This window comes from Neovison vison, chromosome 5 (assembly GCF_020171115.1).
Source record: "Neovison vison isolate M4711 chromosome 5, ASM_NN_V1, whole genome shotgun sequence".
NCBI lineage: Eukaryota > Metazoa > Chordata > Mammalia > Carnivora > Mustelidae > Neogale > Neogale vison.
In genome coordinates this window covers 102,842,399-102,866,155 of record NC_058095.1, presented here as the reverse complement: position 1 = coordinate 102,866,155, position 23,757 = coordinate 102,842,399, and the positions used below count along the sequence as shown (strand labels likewise).

At 36.7% G+C, this 23,757-nt stretch overlaps 1 protein-coding gene and 1 long non-coding RNA gene across 2 annotated transcripts in view; one reads left to right on the top strand and one right to left on the bottom strand.

Annotated features, from left to right (window-relative positions):
- COG6 (component of oligomeric golgi complex 6) overlaps positions 1-12,127 on the bottom strand; it is an 84,447-nt gene extending 72,320 nt beyond the window's left edge. The window contains exons 1-4 of the mRNA XM_044249638.1: positions 11,914-12,127; positions 8,981-9,124; positions 4,471-4,542; positions 208-266 (exon numbers count right to left, since the gene is read on the bottom strand). Coding sequence (XP_044105573.1) covers positions 208-266; positions 4,471-4,542; positions 8,981-9,124; positions 11,914-12,066 — 428 coding nt within the window. The 5' untranslated portion in view covers positions 12,067-12,127. The remainder of the gene's footprint in view (positions 1-207; positions 267-4,470; positions 4,543-8,980; positions 9,125-11,913) is intronic.
- A 101-nt stretch (positions 12,128-12,228) lies between these two features.
- LOC122907836 lies at positions 12,229-13,483 on the top strand. The gene is made up of 3 exons (XR_006384758.1): positions 12,229-12,255; positions 13,099-13,156; positions 13,463-13,483. It is a non-coding gene; the product is annotated as an uncharacterized LOC122907836 (long non-coding RNA).
- The last annotated feature ends 10,274 nt before the right edge of the window (positions 13,484-23,757 follow it).

The following is a 23,757-nucleotide window of genomic DNA, read 5'->3' as shown; positions in this document are numbered from 1 at the left end:
TGAACAATCCCTCAAACCCCAACATAAGTTTGATACTCCTAAATTATTATTTTATGTTTATTTTCCTCTTGGATAATAGCTCAGAATCTTTCATGTTACATGAATTTTGAATTTTTTTTATTATTTTAAGTCTGTTTTAGAGTTACCTATACTTTTCTTTCTACTTAATCTCCAAGTTAATGAAGAGGTAGTTAAAGTAAAACTTACCTTTCAGCTTGAAGCTTAGTGGTTTTTACTATTAAATCTTGCGTCTGTTCTTTTGCTGCCTAAAATTACAAATACACCTAAATTCAGTATTTTATAACTTCAATAAATATGTCTTTAATATTTTTATACTTCAGAAAACTAATAGTACCACTTACTGAAGTTCAAGCTCACAGCGTGAGAGATCCAGAACTCAGAAGTGTAAAAAAGGCCAAAAAATAATAAAATACAAATAAATAAAAATTTAAAAGGCCAAGTAATTGACACAGATGTTTCAAGGCTCATATATTACCTTTACTAAGAGGAACCCATGCAGAGCTCTCAATAGACACATAATGCTAAGGCTTACAAGGAAAAAGGTTATCAGGGCACTAAGGGATTTAACTGTTCATGAAGTTTTTAGCAAAGCAGAAGTACTGGAAATGCAGGCTAAGAATGAAAAACGTGACTTCTGTTATGCACATGTGGCTTGAGATACCATGAGACCTCTAAATGGAGTTATAAGGTAAGTCACTAAAATGCTAGTGTGGAACTTCACAGAAATGGCCAGATGGAGATAAGCATTGGAGAGTCAGAACATACAAATTACCCGTTATACAGGGTTTGGGGAATATCAGAGACAGCTCTAACTAAAGGTCAAGTTCCTGACCAAGTTTTATATTAAGTAATCTTTCCTCCCCCAAGCCAGAGCTAAAAGGATCAGGAATGAAAACCTGATGAAAAGCTACTCTATCCTAAGATTAGGCTATTTTAAAATGGATTGAAACAAAAGACAAATGTAGCTACTCAGATTCTCAAAGAACTAAACATAAGGCAGTTAGAAAAGAGAGGAGAAACAAATGGGTGTACGGCAGCTAGAGACATGGGGTCCATGTCCTGAAGGGACACAGAGTGAGCCAGAATTATGTATAAATAAAGCCACCAGTAAATGGAAATTACAGTTGAAATATTTTAACTATGTGGGTCTACTTACACAAGAACTACAGTTCTATAAATAGAACTACAGTTCTATAAATCTCTTTTCTCTTCCTTAATGATTTTCTTAATAACATTTTCTTCTCTCTAGCTTACTTTATTGTTAGAATATAGTATATAATACAAATAACATATAAAATATGCATTAACTGGCTGTTCATGTTAACAGCTTCTAGTCAAGAGCAGGCTAGTAGTTAAATATTGGGGAGAAAAAGTTAATATGCAGATTTTTGCCTGTGTGTGGGTCAATGCCCCTAACCTCTGGCATTGTTCAAGGGTCAATGGTATAAAGTAGACCACCCATACTGTGGAGGATCAGTTGTTAAAGACAGGATACCAGAGCAAATATGTGAAGATATAGCTCATTTTCGTGCTGGAACACTAGCATAAAGAGCAACTTCTGGGTTCTTAGAAGCCTAATCCTCCTACAGTCTTTCCAATTGTCAATGAAATGTTCTGCCTCATTGCTTCAAATGGGCATCCAGTCCCACCCCCATCTCCAGTTGAGTCTGTGTTCCTTGCAACCAAATTACGTACCTAGCAAATAGTAATTTAAAAAAAAAATAGATTTGAACCCATGTAATTCAGCAGATCAATAACTTTTAAGGAATGGAGTTGAACACAATGGCTCCCATGGTACTATTCTAAAATTATTACTCTTTAAACCCACTAATTTATTCAAATTCTTCTTTATCTTTCCTAATGTTGCTTTGCTTTCAAGATCACTGTCACCTTATTCTTGACTAATAAAATTGTTTAAAATGTAGTATTCTCTCAATTCTAAAATATATTTACATTTTAGTATTTGTGAAAAAAGAATGCTTCATAAAATCAATTATCAAAAATGTTTACTAGCCACTGGGTGTGGTAAAAAAATAATGAATACTGTTTTTCTGAAAATAAATAAATTGGAAAAAAAAATGTTTACTAGCTTCTTTGTTTAGTCTGAGTCATCATTAAATTAAAGGTAGATCTTACAAAAAACACCATCTATTAATCACTTAACTATGATACTTGCTTACAATGGTATACAATAAGAATTATGCATATATCCTGACTTTTCATTTATAAATTACAGTAATAATTCAAAAATTAAGTTTAATAATAGCAGTAAAGATCATTATCCTAAAGAAATTTCCAATTTATCTTAAATGTTAAGAATGATTGTTTCTCATTAAATAATAAACATATGCCTCTAAATGTTATTTATCCAAGCAAGTCCACAAAGGGATAAACCACGGCATATAAACAATTATTGACTGCATTTCTATAAGTATTTTGTAATAATAATTTCTAAAATGTCCTAAATCTAAAGTACTTTGAAAAATATGAGCTAATTTAATTAGGACTAATTATAACATGTGTATAACATCCTAAAATGAAAAATAATACTTTTTTCTTTTTTTTTTTTTTTTAAAGATTTTGTTTATTTATTTGACAGAAAGATTACATGTAGGTAGAGAGGCAGGCAGAGAGAGAGGAGGAAGCAGGCTCCCTGCTGAGCAGAGAGTCCGATGCGGGGCTCGATCCCAGGACCCTGAGATCATGACCTGAGCCGAAGGCAGAGGCTTAACCCACCGAGCCACCCAGGCGCCCCAATAATACTTTTTTCTATAAATGAATTAAAAACATTATTCTAGAGTTGACAGTCTGAGTGGGTACTACCAAGATTCCAAAAACACTATATGCAATAAATCAGTGCCAATGGATGAATAATACTTACAAAATCACAGATCTAATCCCTACTAATCTGAGATTCAAAACTGAATGTAAACAATAAGTAATATAAAATATTTTTAAATATTCAGTTTAAAAAGCTATGAAAGAATCTTTTGCAAGTGATGAAAATATGCATCTTCATTATGGTAGCTGTTTCATGGGTACAGAATTGTCAAAATGCATTGTTTTGTATACATCAAGTGGATGCAGTTTATTATTGGACATCATTTTTGCCCAATAAAATTGATTAAAAAAAAGAAAGAAGGGTTCATGCCATTCTACGGAAAAAATTGGATTGGGGGGGTGCAAAAAAAATACAAAGGACAAAACTAACGAGGATACTTTGTGATTTAAAATACTTAAAATCTGATTTGAAAACAGCATGAAGAATAAAAATACTTTGATCTTTTTACATCTACAAATGGCTATGATAAAAGGATAAAAATACAATTAAAGATAAAAATTTGAAAACAAGAGATACTGTCCCCCAAAAGAAGAACTTGAATAATCACATAAACCAAATTATAAAAATAATACTACAAAATAAATGCAGAGTATATAATAAAGAAAACCTTATACAGTGTAATTTGAGAAAAGGTATAAAATCATGGAAGCCAGAAAATGAGAAAAGGAAGTAAAGAAAAAAAGGAACAGAACAGTCAAACAAAATTACTAAGTAACAAAAGTAATATTGCAAAAAATATAAAATGAGAATAATTAGCAAAGATTTTATGACTATTTAAATACTATGTAATTCATAAAGACCTAAGGTTGAACAACAGATATGCCAATAGTATCTGATACATTAGTAAGAGTACTCAAATATAGTTAAGAGTAGGAAAGCTAAAATTTTAGAGAAACGGGAAACTGGTTCTAGAGATAGGTCATGGAAGTAGCTTAGGACTGATTTGTGGAATATGCAAAGATTAAGGAATCTTCCTAGAATCACTGTAGCTCACTATAGTTCCAGGAGAATCTTAAAGGTTTAAGTTTGAAATAAATGTGAAGGTAGTAAACATAATCATGACTGACTCTTAGGAGGAATCCTATTCTCTTCACTATTCCAAAATTACATAAATGAGGATAATTGGGCTAAATCTTAACTCTGCAATCAAACTAGAAGTTTCAAACTGCTTTAATAAACCGATGTAGAATTACAGATATTTTCCTGAGATTATTTCTTTTCTTTTGTGGGGAGGCTGAGCACAAAACACTATTAAGGTTAGTCTGTATTAGGCATAGCTTTAGCCTGGACTTATTACTAAGACTTTCTACTAAGGCAATCATTTTTGCTGGATTTATGGGATATTATGGGATTGAAAGGTTTATCAAAATTCTATGCAGTTAGCTTTACACTAACAAGATCAAAATATAAAGGCATATGGAGTTAACTGAACAATATCAGTAAACCATCACCCCAAAATACTCATTTTTAGTTAAAAAAACAAGCATCATATTTACATTAAAACTTCCTACAGGACATGATACTTTAGATATCTATACATCTTATATATCTAGGTCACAATTTTTGAAATCTTACTTTGAACCAGGAACTATAGTAAAATCCAGTACCTGTAGGCGACTTGTCATGTCTTGACAACAACTGCTCATTGCTTGAACATCTTCATTTATGCTTTCAAGTTCCTGAAAAGGAAAAAAGTAACAGCAAACATTACCTATGTTGTTACAGAAATTCTCTTCTCTTAGCCAAATACTATTTTCATCTCATGAATTTTTTTTTTGTCAAAGCATGACAAAAGATACTATATTTACAATTGGAAATAATTAAAAAGAATAACATATAGTGTTAGAAAATATGTAAAGAAATTAGTATAAGCTTTTTAAAGGGGGTGACAATAGGAAATGGCAAATGCTTAATATTAATACCTCTTCATTCAGGTGTACTAACACAGAGATTTATCCTACGGAATTAATCAGGTAAGTGTGCAACAATATATGTAAGAAGATGATCAACACAGAGTTGCCCAAAACAAAAGGAAAATGTGAAACATTTTCTATACAATGAACTCTGTGTGTATATTAACAATGACTATATATGTGTGTATATGCATGCGCATGTGCATGCATGTGTGTGTGTGTGTATACATGGATAGAAAGAGGTCTATATAAGATTTTTTAAAAAGCATTATGAAACTATATATATATGTATGTGTATACATATAAATACACACACACAGAGAAGTACACAGGAAAAGCCAAACAATACTGACAAAAGTTATTTCTGGGTGATAGGATTATAAGCAACTGTTTTGACTTCTGATTTTATCTAACTCTTCTGTAATGAATTATTTGTTAACTTTTAATTAATAAAAATAAGCAAATATGTAAACCCAATAAACTAAAAATCGTGCCTTCTCTACCTTGTGGAAGGTCATCACATTGTACATCATGCCACAAAGCTGGCAATTTTCTCAGTAACATTCTCTCCCCGTGTACTTCCTCCTCTAGCTTTCTCCATGTACATGGGAATGTAACTGGTCCTTAAGATCTATCATTTATACCCTTGATGTATGTATCTTACCCATTTCTTTTTTACTACTCTAATAGCTACTACTTCAGTTCACAACAATTAGTATTTCTTATGTGAAGTGATTTTAAAAAAAAGTTTTCCAACAGGTCTCCCAGGCTCTACACTTTTCATGAAACCATTCTCTAGTCCTTACTGAATCAATGAAAAATATTATATGAGAAAATGATATCACAAAATCACATCTAGCTTCATACTGCACTACTATCTTCTTTTTCCCAATTTAATTTCAATTTGGTGTCACACAACAGAAAGATACAAAGAAACAAAGAAGTTTCAGTGGTAGACAATGGACAATCCCTTTCAACACAACACCCAGACCTTCAAATAGAAACATGACAGTCTTATGAAGGGATGGGCCAATCAGAGGGTAAGAGATAAGAAAGCTGCCCAGTGAGGCTATAAACAAAATGTGAAGATAAACCAGTTGGAAATCACTTATCAGAATATGAACATAAATCTAAGTTCTAGATGCAAGATTTTATCCCTTCTTTCTATAAAGTACTTTGAATTATAAGTATCATAGCACCCAGTATTTTCAATTATTACTTTCTATACTTTATTACAAAAAGCATATAGACCAAATCATTAAAGGAAGTGCTAAATTGCTTTCAGGTGAACAGTAAAAAAAAAAAAAAGCACAATTTCAAAATATCAATTAATATTAGCAATAGCAGAAGCCTGAGTAAACTAATCTCACTATTCCCTTAAATCTCATTGTGTAACCTAGTATGAATAGCACTACGATATGATCAGTCAGCTAGGTCAAGAATAACTACTCCTAATAATTTAGCCACCATAATATACCAAATGGACCTCATTTGTCAACTAATAAAAACTACATCTCTGAATATATGACTTCAATGCAGAGTTTTGATGACTGTAATTCAATGGCCTGTATGTTACTTTAAAAGTCTCTATTTGGGGGCGCCTGGGTGGCTCAGTGGGTTAAGCCGCTGCCTTCGGCTCAGGTCATGATCTCAGGGTCCTGGGATAGAGTCCCGCATCGGGCTCTCTGCTCAGCAGGGAGCCTGCTTCCCTCTCTCTCTCTCTGCCTGCCTCTCTGTCTACTTGTGATTTCTCTCTGTCAAATAAATAAATAAAATCTTTAAAAAAAAAAAAAGTCTCTACTTGAACTTAGGACAAAGTATCTCTCCCCACCCCCCAAATAAAATTATAGGCTGGGAAGTACAACTAGTGTAAGATAAACTTTTTAAAAACTTTTATTATGGAATATTTTCAAAAATATCTTAAAGTTACAAGAATATGAATGCCCAAGTACCTATCACCTGGCTTCAACCACTCTTGTTTCATCTATTTCTCTACCCACTTTCTACCTCTCCTCCATCCCTTTCTCCCTCCTCCACAAACTGAATTATTTTATATTCATAACATTTTATTATTTCATTCATAAACATCACTATATGCTTCTAAGAAGACTCAAAAAACATAATGCCATTTTCACATCTAAATATTTAACAATAATTTCTTAATATCAAGTATCTAGTCAGTGTTCCAATCTCCCCAGCTGTTTCAATCTTTAACTAATTACTACAAGTCAGGAACCAACTAAGGTTCATAAATAGCAACTGGTTGCTATTTCTTTTTTTTTTTTTTTTTTTTTATCTATACAGTCTCACTTCTCCCTATTTTTCTTTTCCTTTTCTTACAATTTATTTGTTGAAGAAACCAGCTCAGGGGCACCTGGGTGGCTCAGTGGGTTAAAGCCTCTGACTTCGGCTCAGGTCATATCCCGGGGTCCTGGGATTGAGCCTGCATCGGGCTCTCTGCTCAGCAAGCAGCCTGTTTCCTCCTCTCTGCCTGCCTCTCTGCCTACTTGTGATCGCTGTCAAATAAATAAGTAAAATCTTTAAAAAAAAAAAAAAAGGAAAGAAAGAAACCAACCCATTTGTCTCTACATTTCCCCACATTCTATATTTGCTGACAGCATATTTGTGGTGTTAACATAGTCCTCTGACCCCAGTAATTCCTATAAACAGGCAGTTAGATCTAGAAGCTTGATTATATTTTGGTTCAGCTTTCTGGCAAGAATTTTTCACAGGTTGTGTTATATACCTTTATTAGGAGTGACAGATACGAGGTTAACTGCTTTTTGTGAGGTTAGCTGCTAGTGACAACTAATGGCTACATCGACTGATAAACTAGGCAATTCTGTCCCCCAGTGGGGCATTTGGCAGTGTTTGTAGACATTTTTGGGAGGAATGACTAAAGGAAAAGTGGTACTACTGGCATTTAGCGGCTGGAAGCCAGGGATGCTGCTCAACAACCCAAACAGCAGAGGGCAGTCCCCACTTGTCTGATCCAAAATGTAAAATACTGCCAAGCTGAGAAGTCTTGAGCTAGATCCATAAATTTAACAGTAGTGGCAAAAATCTTCTCATCTTCTGTCACTCTTCCTTCATTTACTAGAATAAAGCTATAAAGAGAAGCCTCCCCTCAACAACCGCATGCAGTTGGAACAAAAGACAGGATAAAGGCTTGACTCCTTCCTTTTATTTAGCACTTTTCAAAAGAAGCTGGTTCCCTTATATCCATCAAATATAACCAATGAGGGTTCTGTTTGGTTCTTAGATCTGTTTGAATTTGTGGTTTTAAACATGTTTAATGAGTTCTGTCCACTGAGTTATTCTTATTGAGGCTCTAATCATCCTATCCCTGGGCCAACAGAAGCCTCATCAAATTAGTTCTAGAGTTCTTCTGCCACTTTCCCAAAGGTCTCAGGTAGCTTCACTGTTTTCTGATATTTGTAAGATTGCTCCTTTCATAGGGAAACAGTATTCAGAGACTACAATCTGCATGGGCTCCTGGAGACCCTTTCTATTCTTACGAATACTACCAAACTGTCCTTCCAACCTTCCAGATTTTTAGCCTCAGTCAATGAAATCTTCCTAAACATTTAAACATCCCCTGTTTATTAGTCACTGAAACTCTATATACACTTTCATACAACACATACAGAATATGTGATATTAATAAAATTAACAAAATATTGCATAAGTAAAATATAACAACATAATAAATAAAATTCATTTTTACCCTATGGTGAGTAGTCTGCTCACTCAAGTATGATAAAAATATTACTTATGCTGAAAGTAACTGATCTTAATGAATCTGAAAATTTCATAATTTATGGTGCACTAAAGTAACTCAATTCTAATTAATTTTCAATGGAGAAGTAGTTATCCAAAGGAGGTTTATTCAGTAAGGAAAAATTTCTACTAGAAAACATTTAAAGAATTGTTTTTTCTTATTGTTAAAAAAAACCAAAAATTTCTAAGAGAATACCCTAGAAAAAATATTTGAACGTTCTAAGAAGCAGCATTAGTGGAGGTCACAGATTCAGAAATCCCACTAACTGAAGGATCTGGATGCTTCTGCATAAGTAGTTAAGTTTTCTATTTGAACATGATACATGAACAGCAAACATATCAACCTAATTCATAAAAATACTTAGAACAGAGTTAGGCATACAGTAAGTCCTCAATAAATGTTAAAGGAAAAGAATTTACGTACTTCCTTCACCTCCTTGAAAATGCTGACAAATTCTTGATTGATGGCTAAACTTCTGCGTTCAATATCTCCACGTAAATTTCTTCGAGTCCGCAAACTGTTTTCAACAAAAAAGGTTGAAAGTGCCTTGAGAGCTTCCAACATCTCCTACACAATTGATGATAACAGACAATTACTGGGACCGATTTTCACATGTTTTCCTAATCTTAAGTCAAATTTTAATGAAATCATTTTCAAATGTTTCCATTAAATAATCAAAAAATACCAGGCCACCTTCACGTTACTGAATATTAAACTTATTTCCAAAATACTATAAGTTACTTACTTGTACATTGCAGCATATATACAAGACCACTCACTGCAGAATAGTTTGGAATTGTAAAGATTAGAAATACCCTTAATGTCCACCTAAAGCGGATTGGTTAAAGAAATTATGACATAACGATTTTAACAAAGATGAAAATTCTTTATGTACTTACATAATACAAACTTCAAGACACAGCAAAGTGAAAAAGCAACGTATAGAAACAGTTATAATACCAACTGTTAAAAAAGAAATAGGACTATATACATACATACTTACTGGTTAATGTATAAACTATCTCTGGAAGGACATATGTAAGAAGTACGTACCACCTGTAGCCTCCAGGCTAGGAAGTGAGTAACTGGGAGCAGAACTGAGAGAAAGGCCTCTCTGAGGTGACTTCTGAAATGAGGCCTAAGTAATAGGAAAGGCATCCATGGGGATAAAGCCATTCACAGGCAAAAAAAAAAAAAAAAAAAAAGCCGTTGAGTACAAAGACCTGAAAGCAGCAGAAACGCCTTATGACTGAAGCTGTGGGACACTACTAAAGGCTTTAGGGAAAGGAGTAATGTATGTATTCTATAAGTTCAAAAGTTTATTCTAACTTTGTGAGGAAAGCAGATGGGGGGGGAGGGCAAGAAAGGAAGAAAACAGGAAGAAACTAAAATAATCCAAGCAAAGATTTGATAGTAATTTAGAACAAGCAGCAGTGCAGATGAAAAGGAGATATTCCAAAACTATTTTTTTCCAAGGTAAAGCCTATAGGATTTGTTAACGAATTCAATGCACGAAGTGAAAAAAAAATCACAAGAATCAAAAATTATATATATTTTTTTGCTTGTCTGGGTAAGTGATGTTCTTTCCTAACAGGAGAATGTAGAACCAGTTTGGAGAAAAACCAAGAGTCTGGCTATGTTAAGTTTTTATGATGTTGATCAGGTACTGACATTGGAAGTGTCATATAAGCAATGGACTAGATGCTTCTGGAGCTCAGTAGAGATGTCAAGAACAGGGTTATAAATCTGAGAATCATCACCTTTTTGTTATTTAAAACCATGAAAGTGAGAGAGTTTTCCTACAGAGAAAATATGCATTAGAGGAGGGAAGGGAGAAGACCACGCCCAGGATATCTAACTCCAAATACAAAATTCCTACACCTGAACTAACATATATTCTAAAAGCCTTACTCTTCTGTTTCAGTTAAAATGTTATTTTGCGATATTGGCTGGATTGACAAAAATACTAAAGCTATTTAAATTCAATTTAATATTTAAGAAAACACTACAAAGATTTATGTACAAAAAAAAAGAAAGAAAGAAAGAAAAAAAAAAAACAAAAAATGAAGCCATTTCTTTTGGCTATAGCCTTGAAATGTCCTAGGCCTGGCTCAAAGAAGTAATCCCTAAAGGATGAATGAAAAATCACATAGACAGGTGCAAATCACAGCTCCAGCAGTTATCAGTTATATGATTTAGCCTTGCTACACTCTCTCGATACCTTACTTTTCTCTTGGGTAAAAAGGAGATAATGTTATCTAGATATCACAGCTGTATTAAGTGAGATACTAAATGTCAGTATTAGTCACATTAAACAATAAGCTGTATGATAAAATTAACATTTAATAAGAAATGGTAAGTGTAGGGCACGGTGCTGAGCACTTCAGATTCTCTTGTTGAATCCTCACAACCCTGAGGTAAAAGTTACCAGCAGTATTCTCAACTTAGAAGTGAGGAAAAATAAGCTTAGAGAAATTAAGGGGCTTACTCAAATCATAATACTTCAGTTTGATGTTATATCTGATAAGTGGTGGTCCCAGAGCCGCCTCTTTCTTACTATTTCTTACACACAAATTCTTACTGACAGCTTATTTTCAATCACCTACAAATCTATCTGTAAACTTCTCTCACTTCTCCTTATATTTTTTCTTTACGGCATGACCAATTTACCCCAAGACTCAATGATAGAGAAGAGATAACCAGCTACAGCTACAACAGAAGCTGGAAGGACCCGTTTCGGGAGGTACTTGGGTGAGGATGTGGACGGCTTTATCTTGTGAAGAAATAACAGCAGGAGCCCACAGGTCACAGGCGGAGCTTAGCTAACAACAACAAAAACTAGTAGCACCCAGTATTTCATCTGAGCCCCGAGCAAGCAGTTCTTCCCCGCTGCAAATTATTTCAGTTGTTCTCACCCGTCAGTGGAAATGCTCAATTATGCCTCCCCCGGTTCTCCCAGCTCCTCCTAACCCCGATTCACGTTGCCCAGCCTTGTAATTTACTCTTGCATGGTTTCTAATCCTGCCCTGGGCTGTCCTCTACTCCTGTTCGGACCCACGAACACCTCCCCGGTAGGAGACTCCACCGTCTGCCTCCCGGAGCCAGAGCCTTCCAGGAACAGGTCTTCCCAATAGGGGGTGACACCCAAGACACCTCTTCGCTTTTCCAGGGGCTCCTCGGCCTCCCCCTTCTTACCCGTCCCACTTCGGATCCCGCAGGTTTGCAGTTCCCCCCACGGTGGGAAGGAGAGACGGAGGGACAGAGGGATGAGGGAGTGGGTGCCGAACAGACACCGCCCCCGGCCAGGCTCAGCCCGCGGGCAGCGCGGGACCCCAGGCCCTGCCAGTTCCGGTTACCTTGTCGTTGTCCAGCCGCGTCTCCAGGATCTTATTCAACTTCCGCGACAGAGGGTTGCTGGTCTGCGCCGGGACCCCGCCTGCTCCATTGCTGATGCCGTTGGCAGCCCCGGACGTGGGTACCGCCACTACTTCCCCGCTGCCCTCGGCCATAGTGTCGCAGGCCCCGCCCCCAGCTCCGTGGCGGCCACCTCAGCCTTAGGCTGGGATCCACGCCACCTGCGCGAATACTGCGCATGTGCGCAGCCTGTCGCACATGCGCCCCGGGTCCCGGAAGGCTCTGCCCGGACAGCCCAGCTCAGCCAGGTTGCAGGGAGGGGCGGAGAACTAAAGAAGTTAGGGGTAAGCGGGTGGATCGTTATGGTGGGAAGGGGAGACTGGTGGGAGTTTTCGCGAAATGGTCTAAAATTTTAAATCATATTTAAAACTTGGGGATTAAGATTTAAGGGATTAAAAGGATTTCAGAATCCCGAATCTATCAAAGTCTAACCTTAGCACGAGGAACATACACTGACTGACACCTGTTCCTGGCAAATACATTCAGTAAAAGTTAATTCTACAGTAATTAAATTCACTTTACCTGAATCCTTTTTTTTTTCTTCAAGTATTTATTGAAGCATATTACATGCTAGGTACTTACGTGGGTATTGGGGGATCTACAATATACGTCTGGGACAAAGGAGTTAAATGTTAAAATTCTGTGATGAGCAGTCTGAAGATGCTTAAATGCAGTGAAAGAGAATAGTGGAGGGAGGGTCCTCCTTTACCCAGGAAAGTCTGGTAAGGAGTTGACATTTAAACTGAGATTTGAGGGAAAATCTGAAACATGGGGGTGAAATTATTCTGAGGTAGGAGAAAGTGTAAATGCAAAGGTCCAAAAAGACAAGGTTTTCCAAGAATTGGCCAAAGCCAGTGTAGCTGTAGAGTAACGGAGGACGAAGTGAATAGTAAAATGAAAAATGAAATCTCAGGAGAGTCTAGATAACAAATATCATGATTTTTAAAATTTCTTTTCTCACTTTTAAAAATCTGGATCTGAGTAAAATTTCCGAACTTCTTGTTTAGTATTTTTCTGAAACACTAACCATTTAGCTTTTGTCCTTAATTCGTTTTTTGCCATATTGTATGTATAGATATAGATATAGATATATATCTAACAAAATCACTTATCCCAATTCTGGCAAGTAAAGAAGAAATGGCTCAAATAGCAAAAAGAAAACATGCAAAAGACCCTGTGAATTCAGTAAGTATATACGACCTGATGAAGGAAACTTTAAAGTGCTACTGGGGGAAAATAAAGAAGAGGGAGGGAGCTAGAGAAAGAGAAACTGGAAACAATCAGTGTCCATCAGTAAAGTACTGAACAAATAAATTATGGTCCGTTTACTCAGTACAGTCCTATGCAATTTATCTGCTGTGAAGGAGATTTAAATGCTAATGTGGAAAGAATTCCAAATTACAGTATGTGAAAAAAACGGGGTACATTATAGTGCATATAGTGTGGTCCCTTATAGATACATGTAAATTAAAGCTTTTTCATTTTTTTCAGGATTGCATTCCTATGGAAGGGAGGCTTTCACTTTTTATTTGTACCTTTCCAAATGGATTGACAATTTCTAATCTTACCCATCTGCTGCTGAATCTATTAACAGAGATTATCAAGGTAGGGCAGTTATGGCCTCCTCTTCTTTGCTCACTTGTTTTTCTCTGAATTTGCAGTTGTAAAAACAAGAAACAATATTATTTGAAAATTAGAATAATATGTGGTAATATGAAGATGAAAATTATTGTACAATTTAAACATTTAAATCCATTTGTAAGGGGAACCTGGGTGGCTCAGTGGGTTAAAGCCTCTGCCTTCGGCTCAGGTCATGATCTCAGGGTCCTGGGATCGAGCCCTGCATCGGGCTCTCTGCTCAGCGGGGAGCCTGCTTCCCCCTCTCTCTCTGCCTGCCTCTCTGCCTGCTTGTGATCTCTGTCTGATAAATAAATAAAATGTTAAAAATAAATAAATAAATCCCTTTGTATGTTTTTAATGTTTCCTTAATTATCATATGTTCTATAAGGCTAACTATAAATTATAAGTTAAGTGCTTAAAATCAATGTTTTTCAAAAGTTAAAGTAAATATTAGGGTGAACCTCATCAGAAACCTATGTTATATATGTATATATGTGTGTGTGTATATAAATATATAATTAAAGGTTTTCTTTTCATGAAAATGTAAAAGATAATTTCATATACTGAGCTCCTTAATATACTAAATACTAAAATAATGAAAAGACAGGCTCTGATTTAAATATTCTAATTTCTTGGGAAAATAAATACATACATGGGGAAGAGTGAAGCATTCTTATGTACCTACAGAGGAATCATGATGTAGAGTAAAACATGGAGATTCTTACCTTCCAAGTAATGGTTGAAAGGAGGGCCTCCCCAAAATCCCCCTCTTCTCCTCTGGATTGTTATTTAAGCTTTCTTGCTCTTTGGCTTCTGACATAAGTGGAAATAACAGTGGTCACTGTGGTTTCATCAAAATATAATATGATTTATGAAGCCATGTCTGGTGAGTCATAGAATAGAATTTTCAACCCTCTCTATTTGTACTGCATTAATAGCAATAGCTCCCATTCCTTAACATTCAAATTTATCGGTATTCAGGCTCAATGCTAGATCTTTTTAATATGTTCTTCTTATCCTGATAACTACCCTGCAGCATAAGGATCATTACCATGTTATCATGTAACTAGTAATTGATGGATTGTGATTGATGAGTAATCCAAGACTAAGAAAATCTTTCTAAGGATATATGGCTAACTTTAGATCACATCACTAGTTCCAGCTATATTGGCAGTTAGTTATCAAATTGTACTAATGCGTCCTCTGTTTTGGTTTCGAGTTGTATATATTTCCCACTTGGAATGTAGGCAAAAACTTTTGTAGCTAAACATTCAAATGTGTTCTTTGCTGGTATTGGCTTGATATGGTTCTTTAATGCCTCTACACTGACACTAGCATTATTTTTCTAAAACAGATTGGGTCTATCACTTTTTGCTTTAAAAACCATGTTGGTAATTATTGAAGAAGAGAATTGTTTAGTATGATACACACAGGCCTTCATAATCACATCTTACGGTGTCACTCTGGTCTTTTTCTAGTCATTTGCCTGTGATTGCCACATGCTAGTGTTTTCTGGGTGACAAACACATCACAAACTATACCTTGGCTCATACAACCCACTCTTCCAGGAGTGTCTCCTCCTGTGAAGCTGGTAAAATCCTCTTTGTCCTTCCAGCTCCACTCAAATAAATTCTTCTGTTGTACCCTCACAAAGCTCCCCACTTCTCTTTGGGCAGAACTAGTTCATTCCTTAAGCAGATTCCATAGAATTTAATATACAACACCTATTATAACTTGTTATATGATTATTTTAAAAATGATTTATGTATGTGTTGTTCTCCCACTAGACATCTCGGTACGTGGATGACGGTGACTGTGTCACTCATTTTTGCCTCGCTCGTTTCTGCCACGAGGGCTTGGACTTACTGGCTTGCTTACTGAAGGCTTTACTGAATGAAAAGTATTGAAATGAAGATTTATGACTTTATGAGTTAGAGCTCTTAATTGCAATTAATAGGAGCCGACTATGGATGACTTAAAGAGGGATTTATTTAATGAAAAGATACTGGATAAGTCTCAGAATTGATAGGAAGGATAAGGAACCACGCTCAGAACAAAAGGAGATGGGCCACACGTAACACTTGCCAAAATCACTCCACACAGCAGCTCATCATGGACCCCGTCATTACTGCTGGATGCTGGGGTTCACAGGTCACCACACTCACACTCCTGACCCAACACGTAAGGTGCCTCCACAGATGGCACTGCCAGTGTTATCTCTAGAGACCATGTTGCTTAAAACCTTACCATTCTTGAAGAATTATCCACTGTCTCTGCTTTCTGTGCAGCTTTCTCTTGTTTCAGAGTCTAGGACAGGTGCTTCTCATTGGCAGAGCTGAGGGAACAGATTTGTGCCCATTATCAGGGGAACTGAGAAAGTTATTCACCAATAGAAAGAACATTCACAGACTGTGTCACCCCCTGTCGCACACACACACCTACATATTTGGCAAATGTCCACCCAGTTGATCCCTTTAGGTAGATAATATTAACACACACTCTTCTTCCCATACTTACCCTTAAAAAATATTTTTGTCTAATTTAATGCAATTGGTTTACCCCCTAACCAAAAATCTCACTTACTTCATCCCCTAAGGAACAACCTAAAATTGAATCTTTTTTTCTTTTTAGCTCAAAGTCAAATTTCTCTCTGGCTTCGTTATGGTCTTTCCCCAATATCATGTAACTTCTGGATTAAACTGTAAATTAACCACAAAGACCCATCTTTTAAAAAGTGTTATTCAAAGAATATGACATAATAGAAAACAGGGTTAAATGTCAGTTTTTACTTCTGCAACTGTCACAGACCTGTACCAGCATATATGATTTCTATTCTTTCCATGATCCTTTGTCCTTGGCCAATACATCCCCTGACCAAAGTTCTTTATCCATTGAGGGACCCAAAGTGCTTCTGAAAAAAGCAGGACATCTGATGGATCTGGCTGTATTAAGTTACTGTACTTTCCTTGTAATTTTGCCCCAGGACATGGGGTCCTAGGAAGTACTCAGAGAATTCTTCAAGTTCAGTCCCTATTTCTTTCTAGCTGTATTATATAGCCAAACCCAACTTCCCCTGTATGGTCAGGATTGGTTACTCTGCACAACCGTATGGTTGTTCACCCAGTGCCCCTGAGAGTCCCATCATCCACTTCAACTGGGAAAACTCTTACTACCCCTGATTTGTGTAAGATCTCTTGGGCCCTGACACTCTGAATCACAAGATCTAAGCTCTGCAATAATGTGCCTCTATTCTCATATTTTCAGAAGCCAATAGATGTTCAAGCAACACAGAATTACAGAATCCCAGAGTCAGTATCAGCAGCAGTGCCAGGCTTGGAGACAAAGAATAATATTTTTTGTGAGTGGGTAATAAATGTAATAAGAGATGCCATTCCTACCGACCTCCTTTATCCTTCATCATCTATTCTGGGTATGGGAGAAACAGGACAAATACTGACCTCCAGGTTAGAGGAGAGCATGTACCCTAAACTTACAAGACATTGTCTTCTGGCTGTTGTGGTAATAAATCATTAATAATATTAATATTAATAATCATTAATCATTAATATCACTATTTTGTAGTTGCTTCTTTACAATGGAATATATCATAAGACTAACGAATTTCATAGGCATTACATTATTTCTTTCACTATAAAGCAATTTCCTAGGTGAGAAACAATGTTGCATGTGAAATCATGGTGGTAAATAAGGCATTCAATAAGTCAATGGATGGTAGAAAAAGGAGGCAAATTGTAGTTCAGTAGAACAAAATATTTCTCCTTACATGAGAGAAGGAATCTAATTACACAAAGATGGCTAGTTCTTCTAGGGTATGTTAATATCCCAGAGACTCAGATTTGGTTGCAGTTGGCAAATTTGGGTACTCAGCAAAAGTGATGTGCAGGTGAAAGGAGATTCACTTTGTTGCAACTGCTATTGTCACCATTTTTCTTTGTTCGTGGGCCCAAGTGAACAAACATGTGGGTGGTTAGGAAGGAGGATGACTGACATCCATAGAGTTGGCCATTTTGTTCACCTGATCATGAAGAACTTCCTTTGCAGTGGAGGACACATGGTCCTCCAAAGCCTTGTCATTAATAGGCATATTATTCCAGAGTGACCACAGGTGATAATTTGATTAACTTAGTCATTGCATGCCATAGGCTCCCCAAATTCCATCCCTTAATATTAGCCAGTTTTTTTTCTCTAAAACTAATTACACCAGGTAGAAAATACTAGATTTCCCCATCTTTTCCTTAAGGATTAGTTACTGTTGGACGAATCAAAGAATCCTCGTGAAAACTGGAGAATCAAGCTCAGAAAACAGGCAGAAACAGAGGGGAGCCAGGTAGCCAGACATATGGTTGAAATTACTCCAAGACAAATTCATTGAAATTGTCACTAGCCCCCAAGCTTCACCCTACATTCTTTGGTTGATTCCATACATCTCACCTACCACTGGCCACTGGCCACTGACCACCTTGGCTCTGCTGCCATTAGAGACATCTGTGCCACCTCTGGGAAGAATTTTCCACAGTGCCAGTACCTTTGTATCCTTGGATTGTGTTTCTATGTTTGTGTGTCTGATTAGTTGAACCCAAAGCATGTGCCCATGCTCTAGTTTATGGAAAAGCTAAGAAATCAAGTATGAGAGGTTTAGTTTTCATTTTTAGTTAAATCAGTTTCTCTGTGGAAGTCCTACTCCTAACATGTTCTGTCATTGCTGCATATTTTTCTTAGGGACTTTGAAGTAATGATGACACATTTCCTACACATCTTTAATAAGGACTTCCTGGCCCTTTCTTCATATCTCTTAATTCTTTTTTAAGATTTTATTTATTTATTTGAGACAGAGAGGATGAGAGAGAAAGAGAGAAGATACAAATGGCAAATGATGGGGGTGGTGCAGAGGAAGAGGGAGACACAGACTTCCCGCTTAGCAGGGAGCCCAATTCACTGCTCAATCCCAGGACCCTGAGATCATGACCTGAGCTGAAGGCAGACATTTAACCAACTCAGTCACCCAGGCACCCCATTCATACCTCTTATTATTTGACCTTATTGCTCAGTCCTCAATTTTTAGGCATTGAGTCTTCTCACATTGAAATATATCCTGATTTCTCTGTCCTCTTTGATGCACCATGAATTTTGAAAGCGGCCTCAAGTTTCTCATTTTCCGTTTTAGTCAGGCATATGTCCTTTAGTACTTATTATCCTTCAGTTTGTCCTTAAAATTCTCTGGACCTTAGCGGTCATGGGTCTAATAATCTCACACCTTGGTAGCAATACAGTGATTTAAGACCTTCTTCAAATGAAATTGACAGGATGGATAACAGTGTGGCTGATCTGACTAAGGCATCAGGACTCCTGCCCTTTCTCCCCTAAGTACAGCCCTTTCTTCATCAGTACAGCATCCTCTAGGCTGCCTGGGTCACTTGGAGTTTGGGGTTGCAAAATAACTGACGGGATAACTTATTGGGAGGATCTGAAGTCTCAAAGGACTGAAGGGAAGGCTGGAGACTCAACTGGGAACCAGTAGCAATAGATCTCAGTGGCTGGAACCACTTCTTGTTTAGGGCACTCCTGCTAGTTCTGAGGTGTGTGTGTGTGTGTGTGTGTATGTGTGTGTTTGTGTGTGTGTTCATTTTTTTGTTGTTTTTAATTTGCCTTTGCTCAACATTAAAAGTCCTGAAGCAAGTCCACTTCAGCCACATGCCCATCCACTGGTCAGAATATCATGATTTACGATCCCAACCCAATAGCACACAACACCAGAAAGGCAATTCTGGCCAACCGAACAGCAATAAATCTGTGGTCTGGGCAACAGATATAGAAGCAATCTATATAAGAAAGGTGCAAAATCAACTAGGTAGTAAAGATATTAGTTATAACCATAGCACAGGTGAGAGGTAGGCACTGTCCTGAAGATTTCATTAACTTTGAGCTGACAACAGAGGTAAATTGCAACTGGGTGGTGTAAGGCTTATAATTAGTCAATTATATTTAGGAAGGAGTTACAGTAAGATTTGTGTCAGAGTCTGGTAAAAATAAAATGGCTTTGAATGGCCAGATGAAACCATTTGTGAGAAAATGCGAGGATTTGAAAAGCCTCTTTTCTATATGAACAGGTTGGGTATATTAACAGACAGCTCAGGTAGTTATCCTGGAAATTACCAGTAGGTTCCAGGTCCCTGTCCAGAATCTCTGATCATCACCTGAAGTTTTTTGAGTAAAGAGATGATAAAAGACTTAGTAACACCAGAAAGATGTAAAAATAACCAGAGAAAAAAGAATGATAAAATCAAATCCTTGGAATCAGTATATCTATAACAAATTTAGAACATTAAGGGGAAATCCAGGTGACCACAGCTGCTGAAAATAAATGAAAAAGAAAATGGAAAATATGAGCAGTATATAATCATCTGAAAAATGTGTGTTGCCTTCTTTTTAAATCTATTAAATCTGGCATATTAAACTTATAATTTTAATTTAAAGGGTTTTTTATGATTTTTAAATTTAATAGGTATAATATTTGATAAATTTTTACCAGTTTAAATAAATCTGAATCATCAAATCTTTATTATTAGATTTCTAAGAATCATTTAAGTACTTAAGAAAATGTTGTGTATTAGATTTATAATTCCACTTATCTGTTTAAAGTACTTTAGAAAACCAGATATATTAAATATTTGAAGTTGAAAAGTTTCAGATAATTAAAGCAATCACATTTACAAAGACCTTAAATTATTTAGGAGAACATACAATTTACATGACTTTAATGTGAAACGTTTAACATAATATATGACTTAAATTTGTAAGCTGTACTTAAGAGCTTGGGGAAATTTAATATCTTACATTAAAAAATGAACTGAGTGGGGCGCCTGGGTGGCTCAGTGGGTTAAAGTCTCTGCCTTCGGCTCAGGTCATGATTCCAGGGTCCTGGGATGGAGCTCCGCATCAGGCTCTCTGCTCAGCGGGGAGCCTGCTTCCTCCTCTCTCTCTGCCTGCCTCTCTGCCTACTTGTGATCTCTGTCAAATAAATAAATAAAAAATCTTAAAAAAAATGAACTGAGTACTAATTAGCAACCACTAGGTTTATGAGTGGATTTACTTTATAAGTTGTATCTACAATTACAAAATTTTTTTGTGTTGACTGTTAATGAAAATGAATGCAGATGTGAGAATTTCTTTCTGCATACAAAAGCTATCCATACACATTTAAGCAAAAAAAAAAGAAAAAGAAAAAGAAAGAAAGAAAAAAACCCTCAATTATCAAAAGATAATTCTCCAAAACAATTGATGGAATGTTACCGCAGGAAGGGGGAATGGTGCTTGGTGGCCCAAAAGTTACAGAAGTCCGCCACATTGCCCCTGACACCGAAATGCAAGACCCTTAGACCACCATGGAGCCCATTCGAAAACCGCTAGTGAGGTGGTAGGCGCTTGGTCTGGGCGTCAGAAAACCCAATCTGAGGCTCACCTTGCCGCGGCATGACATTGGGCAGCCCATCTTTTGCCTGCAAGTCTTAGTCTCACCTGCAAACTATGGCAGCACCACCCGACTGGACAAGTAGGGGGGATCTGAGGACATAAAATGTGTGCAGGGTATCGCACATCATCCGTGAAGTGACACTTACTCGCCACGTTTATTCTGAGCGATCGCACACCACCATCGGCGGAACTAAACAATAATCTTTCCTTTTTGCCCATCTCATGCAACGGTTTCACATCTTCAGGCAGAGCATGTATAGTTTCGCATACCTCCTATCCTCTTTCAGCCTCAAGTTTCATCTGGCACATATGTAAATACACGCTTTAATAGTATGCCGCAAGCATCCATGTACTTTCTGGAGTTCTGGTTGTGCCCTCTTTCCCTATATGGATGCCGTGCGTTCTCCAGAAACAAGCTTCTAATTGTGTTTGTCTGTTCCCGTGGGTCTCATCTGCAGGGGTGCCTGCTAGCCTCTCTCATTTAACACTGACCACATTTAATAACTGCATGGTAATGTCTCCAATTTCAATAGCCGCATTTAAAATTTTCGTTGTTCACCTTCTATGCTGCAGCTATAGGATGGAAACCATATCTTTTTCCTTCATTTTAGGTTTTCATGTTTTCATTCTGCATAGACCTGATAGCCTTCCACTTTTCATTGATTGCTATTGGTTTTCTTTCCAGAATGGATGAGCCCATGACCTCTTAGCAGAATTAAGCAGTCCACCTGTCACAGGGAATCTGATTTCTGTTGAACTCCTGCTTGAGTGTCCCACATACCTGCACCATGCCTTGGCCACTCTGTCCCCTCTGCCTAGCTACCAGCACGTAGTCATTCTTTTATTTTTCTCCAGAGCCTCATCTTCCAAAAATTTTCTCAGCCAGGCCAGGTGGCCCTTCCCTGTGCTTGCAAACCCCTGTACAGATGGTTCTGTAATTGCACGTCTCCCATTATATATCATTATCGATACATTTTTATTATTCCCACTAATCTGTGAGCTCCCTGAGGCTAAACAATCTCGTTTATCTTTGGATACTTGACTCTTTATGCAGTTTCTGAAATATAGTGGGAGTTGATTAAGCGTTTTTGGAGCACATTAAAAATTAATATGAATAAATGGATAGATGGATTTATTTAAATAAACTGTGACCCAAATTGGAGAAAATCTATTGTCTTCTAAACCAGACTGAAAGCATAGCATTTCTATTTTTGTCGGAAGATCCTCATCCTGCATTCAGTTATCTGAAGGAGAAACTCACGGCTACCTTTGGTTTTCCTCTGTGACTCCTCTCCCTTTCTCTAGTAACAAATCACTTACTGGAATCCTGCAGATCCTACCTCCACAGTACCTGTGGCCTTTAGCTTCTCCTTCCAGTTTCCACTGCTTTCTCCTTTATTCAAGCCCTGAATTATCTCAACAAATTTATCAGTCACCTCCCTTCTTTCTCCTTTACAGTTCATTATCAAATTGTCTCTTTTCTTAGTACATCGGTACCATTTTCTCCCCTACAGTTCTTGATATTTCTCAATGTACTGATGTATCACTTCCTGGATCAAAACCTCTAATGAAAAATAAATAAATTGGAAAAAAATTAAAAAAAAAAAAACCTCTAATGAATCCCTCATCCAAAATGTAGAGTGGTGGTTTCTCAAAACTTAAAAAACTATCACCCCCCTCTCAGGTAAAACATTTTGAGAATGTGCTTTGTGCAGACACGCATGTATTTATAAGTGTATATTGAAGTTATGACTGTTCAAAAATATTAGATATGTTCTTAAACACATAAAAATGTAAAAAGTCGAGTTAAGAGATAATAAAAAACATTTGAATAATTACTTTATTAATGTTTCAGAGAACATTCTAGCTCTCTAAATTTTTATCATTAATATTATGTATGATTATTTAGATAGCATATAATGTATCATTTATGCTTAACTGTTTTATATGAGTAGATTTTATGTACATTTATTCATATTTATGGCATATACATAACTCATTACTTCTGAAATTTTGGTTAATACTTCGTGGTACAGTAACAGAGGTTGCTGTTCCTATTCCAAGTTCATTTTATTTAAATACCTACTTTAAGGGCTGCCCTGGCAAAAAGAAAAAAATAATAACTCAAGATTTCACAAAGGCATCGTGTATCTCATACCATTTGTGGGAGGGTTCATTGTAAATAAAATCAGATCTATACTCATATGTCAAGTATCATTTTTTGGAACAGTTATTTCTTGTGGGATCTGTGTTTTATAATGTGGCTGCCGAACACCTTGCCCTTAGTGTAAAAGAAACACTGCTTTTTATTTATCTGTGATTGTGTCATTAGTCTTGTCTTCAATCTGTAGGTTCTTGGAAGGAATTCTTTAAAACTGTGTGCCATTTTGTGAGCACACATTTAGTTAAAATTAGATACCATAGTCTATAAATCCACCTGGGACCCCAAATCTGCAAACTCCCTGAAGGGCAGATAGCATATGTCGCAGTGAGCAACTCACCAAAAACTAGCAAACTGCTTAGCATTCTGGGACACTCACTCTTCCCAAGAGAGTAAATTTTATTAATGCTTTTTTTTTAAGTTTTTAAGATTAAAAATGAAAACTCGCTGGAGTTTCGATGTCTCTTCACACTGTAGTGCATTCCCATGTACCTCACAGAGCTGACGCCCCACC